Source organism: Cariama cristata, unplaced genomic scaffold, assembly GCF_000690535.1.
Source record: "Cariama cristata isolate BGI_N322 unplaced genomic scaffold, ASM69053v1 scaffold11547, whole genome shotgun sequence".
Lineage (NCBI taxonomy): Eukaryota > Metazoa > Chordata > Aves > Cariamiformes > Cariamidae > Cariama > Cariama cristata.
In genome coordinates this window covers 12,382-24,443 of record NW_009628446.1, presented here as the reverse complement: position 1 = coordinate 24,443, position 12,062 = coordinate 12,382, and the positions used below count along the sequence as shown (strand labels likewise).

General features: G+C 37.5%; 1 protein-coding gene across 1 annotated transcript in view; it reads right to left on the bottom strand.

Moving 5' to 3' along the window:
* The window catches only part of GALC (galactosylceramidase), a gene marked incomplete at its 5' end in the record, with an annotated part of 24,597 nt that overhangs the window by 1,427 nt on the left and 11,108 nt on the right, over positions 1–12,062 (bottom strand). The window contains 8 exons of the mRNA XM_009704829.1: positions 584–660; positions 1,748–1,911; positions 6,435–6,615; positions 7,143–7,287; positions 7,627–7,716; positions 9,036–9,125; positions 9,591–9,718; positions 10,965–11,089. Coding sequence (XP_009703131.1) covers positions 584–660; positions 1,748–1,911; positions 6,435–6,615; positions 7,143–7,287; positions 7,627–7,716; positions 9,036–9,125; positions 9,591–9,718; positions 10,965–11,089 — 1,000 coding nt within the window. The remainder of the gene's footprint in view (positions 1–583; positions 661–1,747; positions 1,912–6,434; positions 6,616–7,142; positions 7,288–7,626; positions 7,717–9,035; positions 9,126–9,590; positions 9,719–10,964; positions 11,090–12,062) is intronic.

Here is a 12,062-nt window from a genome sequence, read left to right as displayed (position 1 = left end):
AGCCGTTTCCCCCCAACTAGAAGTCTCAGAAAGGGGGGGGGGGGGGGGGGTGTGCAGGGCGAGGAATGTGGACAGGCTTATCATTAACGGTGGCCTATTTTTACATCAACACTATGCCCACGCTTTTTCAGCAGAGGAAAGAAGGATGGCAGCTCATCTGAGTTCCCCAGTCCTTAACTCCACATACAAGGTCTTAGCATGCAAAGGGAATTGGTGGGAGCAAGATTTGTAAAACAGGCTAGTTTAGTAGTCTACTGATCATCTTCAGAACAGGCAGTCAGTTCATGATCTTTTCACTAGACTAAACAAAAGATTTGCCTCTCTAGCCTTCCTATCTCCAGCCTTCAACTCATCTTTCCAGTTATTTTCTATATCCACTCCAGTTTCTCAAGACCTCTTTAAAATTACAGGTAGCAGAACTTGGTATGGTATTTTAATACTGATTTAAAATAACAGAGATATTTGTTTTAGATAGGGCAAACTAATGCAAGTAGACAGTCAATAGTATAGCATAGTTTCATCTAAACCATTTAGGACTGGAAGTTTCACAACTGGTTTTCTAGCTATTCGCCTGTGTCCTTACCTGAATGTTGAGACTAAGTGTGTGCCACGCATTATCCCGGACACCAGAAAGTCCCTTCATTAATATTTCTTCTCCAGCTGTAAAACATACTTAAAGTTAGCAAAGTGTTACTTCACCCCTTTGCTGAAAGTGATAAACACAAAGCCAGAAAGGAAAATAATATCTATTTTTCAGAAGTGTTCAGGACTGACATCTTACCAATTTTAACTGCAGCATGGAAGGCTTAACATGCAAAGCTGGACTTTCCATTATCAGTGCATTCTCCTGTTCTGCCAGGACTGTTTTTCCACTGAAATCTCCAACATCCTTGGGAATCTGGCCTGAGATAAGGATTCCCTCTATTGAGATTATGTGTTCATGAAGTATGACAGTAGCTATTGCTCTGCTTGTTCTATAGATCTCCTTGTTTATGTATTAGAATTTTTTTAAATCAGAGGGTTTGAGTTCCCACATCATCATGTCGCTTAGTTCTAGTCAAAATTTAAGCTAAGCAAAAATTGGCTGTGACTGACACCTGGATGGAAGATCTGAAAAAAAATTAAGTGCTAAAAGTAGAGTCTTCAATTTTTCAGTAGACAGTTTTAGCTGCAAGTTAATTTAACATTCAGGCTTCCTTCTAGAAAAATATAAAGATCACTGAAAATAGCTGTACAGAAAAAAATTACATTGTCTAACAAGTATCTTAGTCTGAAATAATGAGATGGTTAATCAAAATCCTCTCATTTCATCTAGGAAAAATTATTTTTGACAGCCTGAGAAACTAATTGGGTAATGTTGCTATGTCTTATTAAAAAGAAATACTGGAGTCAATCCTAAACATGAGTATGTTTTTAAGTACAGCTGAAACTTGAGTTGTTATGGAGTTAAGAATTTGCAAAGTTTCCCTAGGAAGCACTCGTATGTTAAAAGCTAACATAAAGCCTTTTTTACGCTATCCATTCACGGCACAAAAGGAAAAAAAATAAAAATGCACAAAAAAAAACAGAACGAGGAGAAAGGGGAAACTACAGCTACCAAATAGAAGACAAGATGATTAGAGCACAATGGGTTAAATACATAGTGATGACAACTGAATGACAATATCTGAATGTTACTCATTTTTATCAAGGCTATCAAAATGACATGTCCATATGTCAGCATCCACTTTAGCAAAGAGCTGCTCACCTAAGTCACTAGTGACTCTGTAGGTGCCATCTGCAAAAACCCAGAAGAAAACTCCTTTGGTACGTCGAACATATATCCCACCATTGTCGACTCTTCCTGCAATAAACACGCCCCCATCACGTTGTTTTTCTATGTAGATGTCACAAGTGACTGTCATGTTTACCCTATAAGAGAAGTTTAGTGTTTTAACAAGCAAGGAATTGATTTTTTTTTTGAGCAGGCAGTATGTAGAAGAGTATTGCCTATGTAGTACAATAACCCTTTTGAGGAAAGATTTAGCAATCTTAATTGTGCCCTACAGGTGTGAGATGCATAGGACTGGCCTTGAGTGGTTGTTTCCCACCTGTGAGTCCACAGATTTTCTTAGCAAGAGCAATTCTTCTCAGAAGCCAACAAGAAAATGGAGCATATTATCAGCAACTTTCAATTACTTATTAAAAAACAAACAAACAAAAAACCACCACCACCACACACACACACAAAAAAAAAACAAAAAAAAAAAAACAAAAAAAAAAACCTCAAACAGCAGGTTTGCATCTCCACAGAAAAACTGTCAGGTCTGCAAAATGAAAAGTTGCTTTTAGATAACTAAATCAAATCCAAGATTCAAGGTCATAGCACCACATCTGCTAAAATTTGATCTTCATTTATTAGGATTTTTAATATAGGTCAAGTCTTAAGGAATACAGACCTCTTGCCCAAAAGCTAAAACAAGCTTTTTTAAACAAAATGTTCATATAGGTTGAAATTATCCACTTTTCCTGAGGTGATACTTCAGCTCCAGAGTAAAGCACCATGTTATAATGACAGCTGTGAAGGAGAATAAAGTGAAGAAATACCAGAACAATCGACACCTAGAACATTTACACAACTTCCCCTGCCCCAAAGTTGTGCTACAAGCCTCTTAACAACAAAAATCAAAAGTATTCTTTGCCTCTATTAATGTACATTCAAATTAAAAATCTATATCCCATGTCTGAAAGGGCTTGCAATATGGACACAGCCAAAAGGTCGCATTATTTAAGAAGTTTATCATTATCTACAATTATTTACAGAATTTGAAAAGACTCTCTATGACATCAGCTCAACTGATAACTAAATCATAAAGAATATTTATTTCAGCAACTCTACTCCCCACCTCTTGCATAACAGTAAGTACAACCTGAGATTTCATCCTAATGCAATGCTATTAGAAGTACCAGATTCTTGGATACATATTCCTTACACAAACAAGATTTGAGCAAAACTGGGAAGGTGGTAACAACAGACAAGGAGAAGGCTGAGGTACTCAACAACTTTTTTGCCTGTCTTCTCTGACAACCTCGCTCTTCACACCTCCCGAGTCAATGGACCACACGACAGGGACTTGAGGGACAAAGTTCCTCCTACTGTAAGTGACGATCAGGTTTGAGACCACCAGAGGAATCTAAACATATACAAGTCTATGGGACCCCATGAGATGCATCCCAGAGTCCTGAGGGAAATGGCTGATGCAGTTGCCAAGCCACTCTCCATGATATTTGAAAAGTCATGGCAGCCAGGTCCCTGGTGACTGGAAAAAGGGAAACATTGCACCCATTTTTAAAATGGGTAGAAAAGAGGACCCTGGGAACTGCTGACCTGTCAGCTTCACCGCAGGGCTTGGGAATATCACGGAACAGATCCTCCTAGAAGCTACACTAAGGCACATGGAGGACAGGGAGGTGATTCGAGACAGCCAGCACGGCTTCACCAAGGGCAAGCCCTGCTTGACCAACCTAATGGCCTTCTGTGATGGAGCAGCTGTACCAGTAGACACGGGAAGAGCTACAGATGACATCTATCTGGACTTCTGTAAGGCCTTTGACATGGTCCTCCACAACATCCTTCCCTCTAAATTGGAGAGAGATGAATTTGACGGGTGGAGTGTTCGTATAGATATAGATAACAAACTGGTTGGATAGTCGCATTCAGAGGGTAGTGGTCAATGGCCCAATGTCTAGATGGAGATCGGTGACAAGTGGTATCCCTCAGGTGTCCGTACTGGGACCAGTGCTGTTTAATGACACAGTCAGCGGGATCGAGTGCACCCTCAGCAAGTCTGCAGATGATATCAAGCTAAGTGGTACAGTTGACACGCCTGAGGGACAAGATGCCAACCAGAGGGACCTGGACAAGCTTGACAAGTCTGCCTGTGAGAACCTCATGAGGTTCAACAAGGTCAAATGCAAGGTCCTGCACCTCAGTTGGGGCAATCTCTGGTATGAATACAGGCTGGGGGATGATGTGATTGAGAACAGCCCTGTGGAGAAGGATTTGGGGGTAGTGGTACATGAAAAGCTGGACATGAGCCAGTAATGTGCAAATTGCAGCCCAGAAAGCCAACCATATCCTGGGCTGCATCAAAAGTAGTATGGTTGGCAGGTTGAGGGAGGTGATTCTCCCCCTCTTCTCTGCTCTGGTGAGACGCCCCCCTGCAGTACTACCTTCAGCTCTGGGGCCCCAAACACAAGGACATGGATCTGTTGGAGCAAGTCCAGAGGAGGGCCACAAAGATGATCGAAGGGGTGGAACACTTCTCCTATGAGGAAAGGCTGAGAGAGTTGGGGTTGTTCAGTCTGGAGAAGAGAAGGCTCTGGGAAGACCTTATTGCAGCCTTCCAGTACTTAAAGGGGGCTTATAAGAAAGATAGGGACAGCCTTTTTAGCAAGGCCTGCTGCTACAGGAGAAGGGGTAATGGTTTTAAACTAAAGGAAGGTAGATTCAAACTAGATATAAGAAATTTTTCACAATAAGGGTGGTGAAACACTGGAACAGGTTGCCCAGAGAGATGGTAGATGCCCCATCCTTGGAACATTCAAGGTCAGTTTGGACAGGGCTCTGAGCAGTCTGATCTAGTTGAAGATGTCCCTCCTTATCGCAGGGGGGTTGAACTAGATGACCTTAAAGGTCCCTTCCAACCGAAAGCATTCCACGATTCTATGATTTCTTTTTTGCCTCCCTATGTATTAAACAATAGACCCACACATATTTCTTAAGCCATTATAAAGAGACTGGAAGCAATGTAGAATGAGTTAAATAGTAATATTTTCAGGATACAGTTAGGTTCAATAAAACCACCAGAGCAAAACACTAACAGATTCAGGAGTAGAAACAAAAAGCTTTCAAAGGTCAAGATTAAAATCCAAATTTAAAACCAACTAAATAACCCTGAAATTTAATTATAATAAATTGCCACTGATGACTGAGGTCAAGTATCATTCCACAGAGAAATTCAGTGCAAGATTGGTTCAGTATTTCAATAGCATGAACTATTGGTTGAAAACATCTACCTAGGACAAGACGAGTCTTAAACTGAGGATGAAGCAAACAAATCACAGGGCCTGAAATTGAAGACTATCGTTATGAAAAGTCACAGATCAGTAAAACCTGAATAATCAGGAAGTAAGCTTGCTTTTGAAAACAAGGTGATAATTCAGAAAGAAATGGAACCAAAATGAAATAACATGAAGATTTTAGGAATCTCAGTACAGTAATTTAAGAATACATCCTGTGTAACTGTTATAGCAATCACTGAATATGATCTCCTCAATGAGCGAAAGTTGATTATATGGGGAATACGAGACTTTGCTTAAGAGGGCTGCAGAAGAAAACATCAGGTAACTGAAAAACAACCTCCAGCTACAAGATGGTGGTATTCTTCCAGGTTTCAGAGCAAAGTGATTCAATCACTTATCCAGGCCAGAAATTATAAGTGAAGCATGTTCTGAAAAAGCATTTGTGGGATCAATGATCCAATTGAAGTGAAAAGAACTTGATAGAATGGCTATTTTAAAGAACATATCAAAAGAACTTAAGCTAGATTTCCAAATAGAAGAAAAAGCATAAAGTTTATTATTACTTACTGTTACTAAACCAAATACTTAACAGGTTCTTTCCCAAATGCTTTTTAATTTTAAATAAACATTACAGTAAAATACTCCAAATTACCATTATCATAGCTCCTAGAAAGAACTGCAATCATAACCATACTCTTATCAAACCAGTAAATCTCAGTTACATTTACCCAGAAATAAAACTGATTTAAGTAGCAGTTGAATCAAATCCACGCAATTCTAGGAACTGCTCAGAAGATGGCAGTCTGCAACAAATACCACTGAATTAACTCCCAGACTATTTTATCGATATGAAATTGATCAAATCGCAAACAATCAAGCAAGACAATGCAAAATTAAGTAATTTAAAATTGAATCAATTTTTTTGTCCCATTTAAAAATGTATTGAAACGCACACTTTGAATTAGGATGTTGACTTGGTCTTTCTAGTATGTCAACACAGATCCATTATTCTGAAAAATCAGCTTGAACAAATGTGCCCACTAGGACATTAGAGAAAAAAAACATTTCCAAGACAGTGCAGCAGTGGGCCAAGGTACCAAGAGATGTAGTGTACTCTCTATCCTTGGATGTTTTTAAGACTCATTTAGACAAAGACACAATTATCTCTTAGAGCTGGCAATAGCCCTGAGCAGGGCTCAATGACTTTTGGAAGTCCCTTTAAATCATCATTTCTACATGTCTACAGAGAGTCTGAATGCAAAAGCCCTCTGTCCAAGAGAAATGAGGCTTGAGACAGATTAACTGATCATAACTCACACTGGTAAGGTGGACATTTCCCCAGATGTCACTAGAAAATAGTATTTACATACCACTGAAAATTTCCTATGAGACTGATGGTCTGGTCTGCGTCAGAAGCCCAAGTGATGGGTCGCTGAACCACCACCTGGCGGAGTGTGAACACATGATCTCCTGGGTCAGAACCATTTATGAAGTATTCAAATACACCTGTCTGATCTGCAAAATTTGGAGCTTCACTGAAAGGTGGATTACCTGTTCAGGAAATAAAATACATATCAATACCAAAACATTATTTTTCTTCTGTGTACTCTTGTTTTCAGGAATTTCCTCTGAAAATATTCTCCAGAATTCTGACTTTTTGACTTTAAAATGACAAAGCACAGTCTCCAAAACTGAAGTTCTGCGAGCTGGAAGGAGATTTTAGTTTTGGTTTTGTTTTTAAGCAGACCCCAGTTTTTGCAAACACATGAACACAGTAAATTACCTTCTTCCCGATCTTCCTTCCAAAAACTACTTCACTATGGTTATGAGCTATATTATTTGCACCAAGAATTTTAAAACTGTTATTGAGCATACAGTTAAGACACAGAATTAAATACATCTCATTGCAAGTGAAGTATACAGGTGTAAGCTGTTGAAGAAGCAGGTATAAACAAAAATGAAACACACATTCAGACTATTTCATGTTGCTTACATTAGAGGACTCAAATAACATAACCGTTATTGCCTTTCTACACTGAGACTATACCTGTGTATGAATTAAGTTTTTGGTGACTTACGAATATTGAAATCGTCTTTGTAACTTGAAGGAAAGGGCTGAGGTGGTGGAGGCTCTGGAAAACCACATTTCTGCCCTGTCTTGAGTGTGGTTAAAGTGTACACTTCATCCACATTTAGATCTAAAGAAAAACTTCCATTCCACACCTGGAATTAAAGAAAGCTCAAGCTGCAAAAATCAAACAACTAAATAACAAAATACTCAAGTTCCTGAATTAAAAGAGATCCTCTGAAGTCCTGATTTAAGGCAAAATTCCTTCTCCTTTCCTCAGCATTTAGTATCTCCAAGCTATTTTGGAAATCCCTTTCCCACAAACTTTTTATTACCTCCAGGTAAGCTCACATATAGCTAGTAAAATTGTCAAACAGAGCTAATAAAACATGCCGTAATTATGCCATTTAGACATGAAAATCCAGGAATTCCAGCACAGGAGGAAGAAACACCCGAAACTGCAGAGAGACTGTAATTAGAAGTGACAGACTTACCTTTACAGGATGGAGTTGCTGGAAAAGACTAGAGTTTCCAGATTCAAAACCAAGTTTAGAATGCCACACTTGAAAGGTTTCCACCATACACTACAATGAAACACAATATTAAAAAAAAAAAAAAAAAAAAAAAAAAATCACACAAAAAAAAAAATCCCTTGAGTATTCACCTTGAGAAATATCAGTCCTCTAAGTGTATCTAGTTTTTGTTATTTTAGAGCTGTTGATCACGTTAGAGGCTACCACTCTATTCAGCGAGTCATTACATATGGCTTATCTTTTTATAGATTATACGTCAATAAACCATTGTCCTAACATGCAGTAATGTTGCTTATAAAGACAGAAAGCATGGCAATCACACATGCAATCTTTAGCTTCTCTGTTACCAACAACTGTATCCCTTTGATACAAGTTCTCTGCCTAGGAGCAACCAGGTTGAAATAATCTCCTGCTAATTTTGCTTTAATGAGACCTTTAGTTGCTGGTTCTTTGATACTCATTTTTGAGCAAAGTACTTAGCTTACAGATCTCGAAACTTCTACAATACTATGGCATATCAACTACATTAGTTACAGATTTTAATCATATCCAACCCGTACAATTTTTTTTAGTTACCCAGACAAACAGCGAAGCAAGCAACCTACAGTTTGGTTTGGATAAGCAGTCTGATACTTTCGCCAAAGGGAGCTGTATATCAGAAGTGACACTCAACTACTTTTCCTAAGCAAACCATTTTATTGCCAAAAGCATTGTCCAAACTATCTCCTCCTAAATGAAAGGAAACTAATGCCACCAAAAATGAAATTCCAAATAAGTAAATGCTTTCAGTTTCTGAGAAGCAATTATCCAAATCAGCTAACAAAGATCCACTCCAGTTTACACTGCAAGAGTACTGTTCGCATTTCAGAGGTAAATTCAGTTCAGCAAGATTAAAAAAAACCAAAACCCCACAACTGGGAGATTTTCAGAATGTCTCTTCACAGGACAGAACAACATAATCTACAGTATACAATCTACTGCAGTTACTCCCCTGGAAAGCAGCTGATAACAACAAAAAAAGTCACAGCCATGCTGGCCAGTCAAACTATGTCAGTATGTCAGAGCACCCAGCCTTGGAATAAATCCTAAAGAAAAATCCGATTTGCATTTCTGTTGTGGGGAATTTCTTCTTCAATATACAGATGATTAGATTGGGAGGTAGTAATTCTACAAATTCAGTTATGACATTACATCTCATGGTAAAAGTGGAACTAGAATGCTTAAAACCTTGCCAGGTATGTAACAACCTCTAGTACTGGAGGTAAAGAACTCCAGTTTCTTGTTAACTTGTGTTATTGTCTTGCATGTATTTGATTATGGATAGCAATTAGTTTTACAAGACTGATCAGATGTATTCAAGATCTACTTACAAATGACTCTTTGAGGTAGAAAGTTGCTCTCTGAGGTGTCACACTGAAATGAGGCAGTGGAGGCCTAATACATTGAGAGTGATTATGAGTCTGAAGAAAAAAATAAGTGTAACATAAGGAACATACATTACTGGAAAGCATCACATAACAATGTTCATTAAAAATATACTGTATAAATTGAAATTAAAAAAGCAACATAGGATCAATTTGCAACTATTTATTTCATTGTTATCTTAATAACTGTGATTATACTAGTTTAATAATTTCACTTTGAATACTGCTGAAAAAAGCATGATTTAATTTCCTCCCAGAGTGTGTCATCAAATTAAAGCTAACTTGTGATATAAAGATGACATATACATTGGTCTCCAGGAAGATTCAACCAGCTATTCAAAGTTTAGATAGAAAAAAGGACCTCTAGCAGTCTCACTAACAAAGCTACAAGCATCAAAGAACATATACACCGATATTGAACTACATAAATCAAAACAGGTTCTTCATAACAAAGCATTCCCTTTATCTTTTCTAGTTCATTGGAATTGCTGATGCACATACCATAGTTTCAATGATGATGGTAAGGTTTCCTAGGCCATCTGTCAGAGCTACAAAACTGCCACCTCCTTCTAAGTGTCCATCCACTTGCAAATATGACCAGCCTGGCTGAGTAAATTGTGTTGTGTGTGCTGAGAAGAGAAAAGAAAAAAAAAAAAAAAAAAAAGAAAAAAAAAACAGAAGAAAATAATTAAGTCTTCATAAAAAAATAATACCATTTGTAGTCTGAATTAAATTTCTCTCTCATACACACTTACACAACAAAAACTTGATTTTGGGAAGAAAGTAACAGAACTTCCAAAACAAATTCTACCCATACAAGAAGAAAGATTAAAGAATTATACTAAGGCGCAACTGAAAACATCAGCATCGTGGCAGACGAAACAATTAAAATGATAGTGACAAGTTAGACAGGAAGAAAAAACTATTACACCAGTATATAAGTCAATCATGTAGATGCAGTATGAATATTAATTACAGTTTAGATTTTCCCAAATCTCTTCTTTTTTTTTTACCTTTTTTTTTTTTCTTTAATAAACAGTTGAGCCAGAGAAAGCACAGATGGGCATCTCCACGAGGAACAACTAAGTACATAAGGTTTTCAGCATATTAAGAGAGAGTACCAAAGAAGAATATGACCTAGATCATTAAAATCCTGAGCAACATGGAAACAGGAACGACTGCTCAGTTGTTCTGAACTGTTCATATGACAGCATGGCCATTTTCTTTTAATGCTTTTACATATACAGGTAACTAGCAGAAGAATAAAAGTAGGGTATTTGCCTTGTTCCTCCCTTATGGCACTGCATATGCTACTTGCTCTATGCAACTGTGACAAAGACAATAAAGTACTGGCTACAGAGTGGCCAGTGAATCCATGTGTCCATAGACACTATGTGACCACACGCCCCTTTCCGCAAGCACAAGGAAATGTTGACTTACACAAGCCAAGAATCTCAAGCAGATCAAGAGCACAGAGGTTCTTTGTTCCATTTTCACAAAGTGAGAGGTAATAAATGCCTACTTAAGGATTTAAAAAAAGAAGAAGGAAAGGAACTAGGAAAGCACACTAATCTTATGGGCACTTACTATTAAAATATTTTTATCTGAACAGCTATAAAAGGCAGTAGTTTATTCATTTCTGCTTTATCTAACTGTCAAGTATTAAGATTTCCCTTGCTATTAGATCTTTCTGCTTTCTATTGAAAGAAGTCTTTTTTTCTTCTTCTTCTTTTTTAAAATATTCACAAAACTTTCCACAAATTTACTTTAATTTTCTACCAAAAAATAATACACATAAAAAACACTAAATAAAGCCTCGGAAAATACAGTTGTGCTCTGTGTTAGACCACCAAACTTTTAACTGCAAACTTTTACCTGTAATCCAGATAGGAGCTTCTACTTTGTAGTGGCCACTCCATGGCTCTTGCGCTGTCATTAATCCACATCGACCAAAGGGCAACTCTTCATAATAACTAGCCACCAAGTTCCATGCAATGGTTCTGGAAGATAAAGAAGTTTGTTTGCTCTATTCATATGAGTAGTATTAGATGAATTTAGTAAAAGAATTCATTCCTCTTTTTTCTCCAACATACAAAGAAGTTTAAGGGGAAAAAAACAATAAAATCTTTCCAGCTAAAGCAGGAAAAGAAAAACCACAGGAGAGGAAAATAAAACAAATCAACTTCCAGTGTTGAGAACTTCGAGAACTTCTTACAAAACTGATGATACATTCTCTGGCTTTATCACCATAAAAAGTTGCACGTTAAAGAAAAGGCATACTGAGGGTTAAAGGTTAAAGACTCCATTCGTTGGTTTGGTTTTTTTTTTTTTAAGTTTTGAAGGGGAAAATAGAAGTTATCAAGGTTTACAGCTTTTTCTTGGGGTGTTGGTTGTTTTTCTGATTGGTTCATTGCTGCTGGTGGTGGTGGTAGGGTTTTTTGCAGGGAGGGCTTTGGGGGAGCGGTTAAGTATCACTTAAAAGCAAAGAAATCCTTTATCCATATAACTAATGGATAGAAAACAACTCTAACCAGCCATCTGCCAGGAGTTATTGCTATTTCAAAAAATTGTCAGGATACTAACAAGGTTAATTACTTCAGGTCTTTTGATTTGGTCTCCACTGAAAATCTTTTGTTAGGATTTTTAGCACTTAAGATCTGTACACCGTAAGTATGGAAATACAGCTTAATAAAGTAGTTATGGAAAAAGCAAAAGTTGGCATGCTGTTCTACTATTCATATAGATGACTGCAAAGGTCTCATTCTAAAGTCATTGCCGTAGATTTATCACACTACATATGCATTTCAGAAGAGATCCTGAAATCCTACAAAAAGGTGCTCTTAAAAAAACTCCCAAGTTGTAAACTCAACTTGCTCACATTAAACTTGTTCTGCAGAGTTTCAAACTTAGAAAAGCAACGTAGGGAACTCAATTTCAAAGGAAATGAGCTTAGCAGAAAGATAAGCTGTCTTT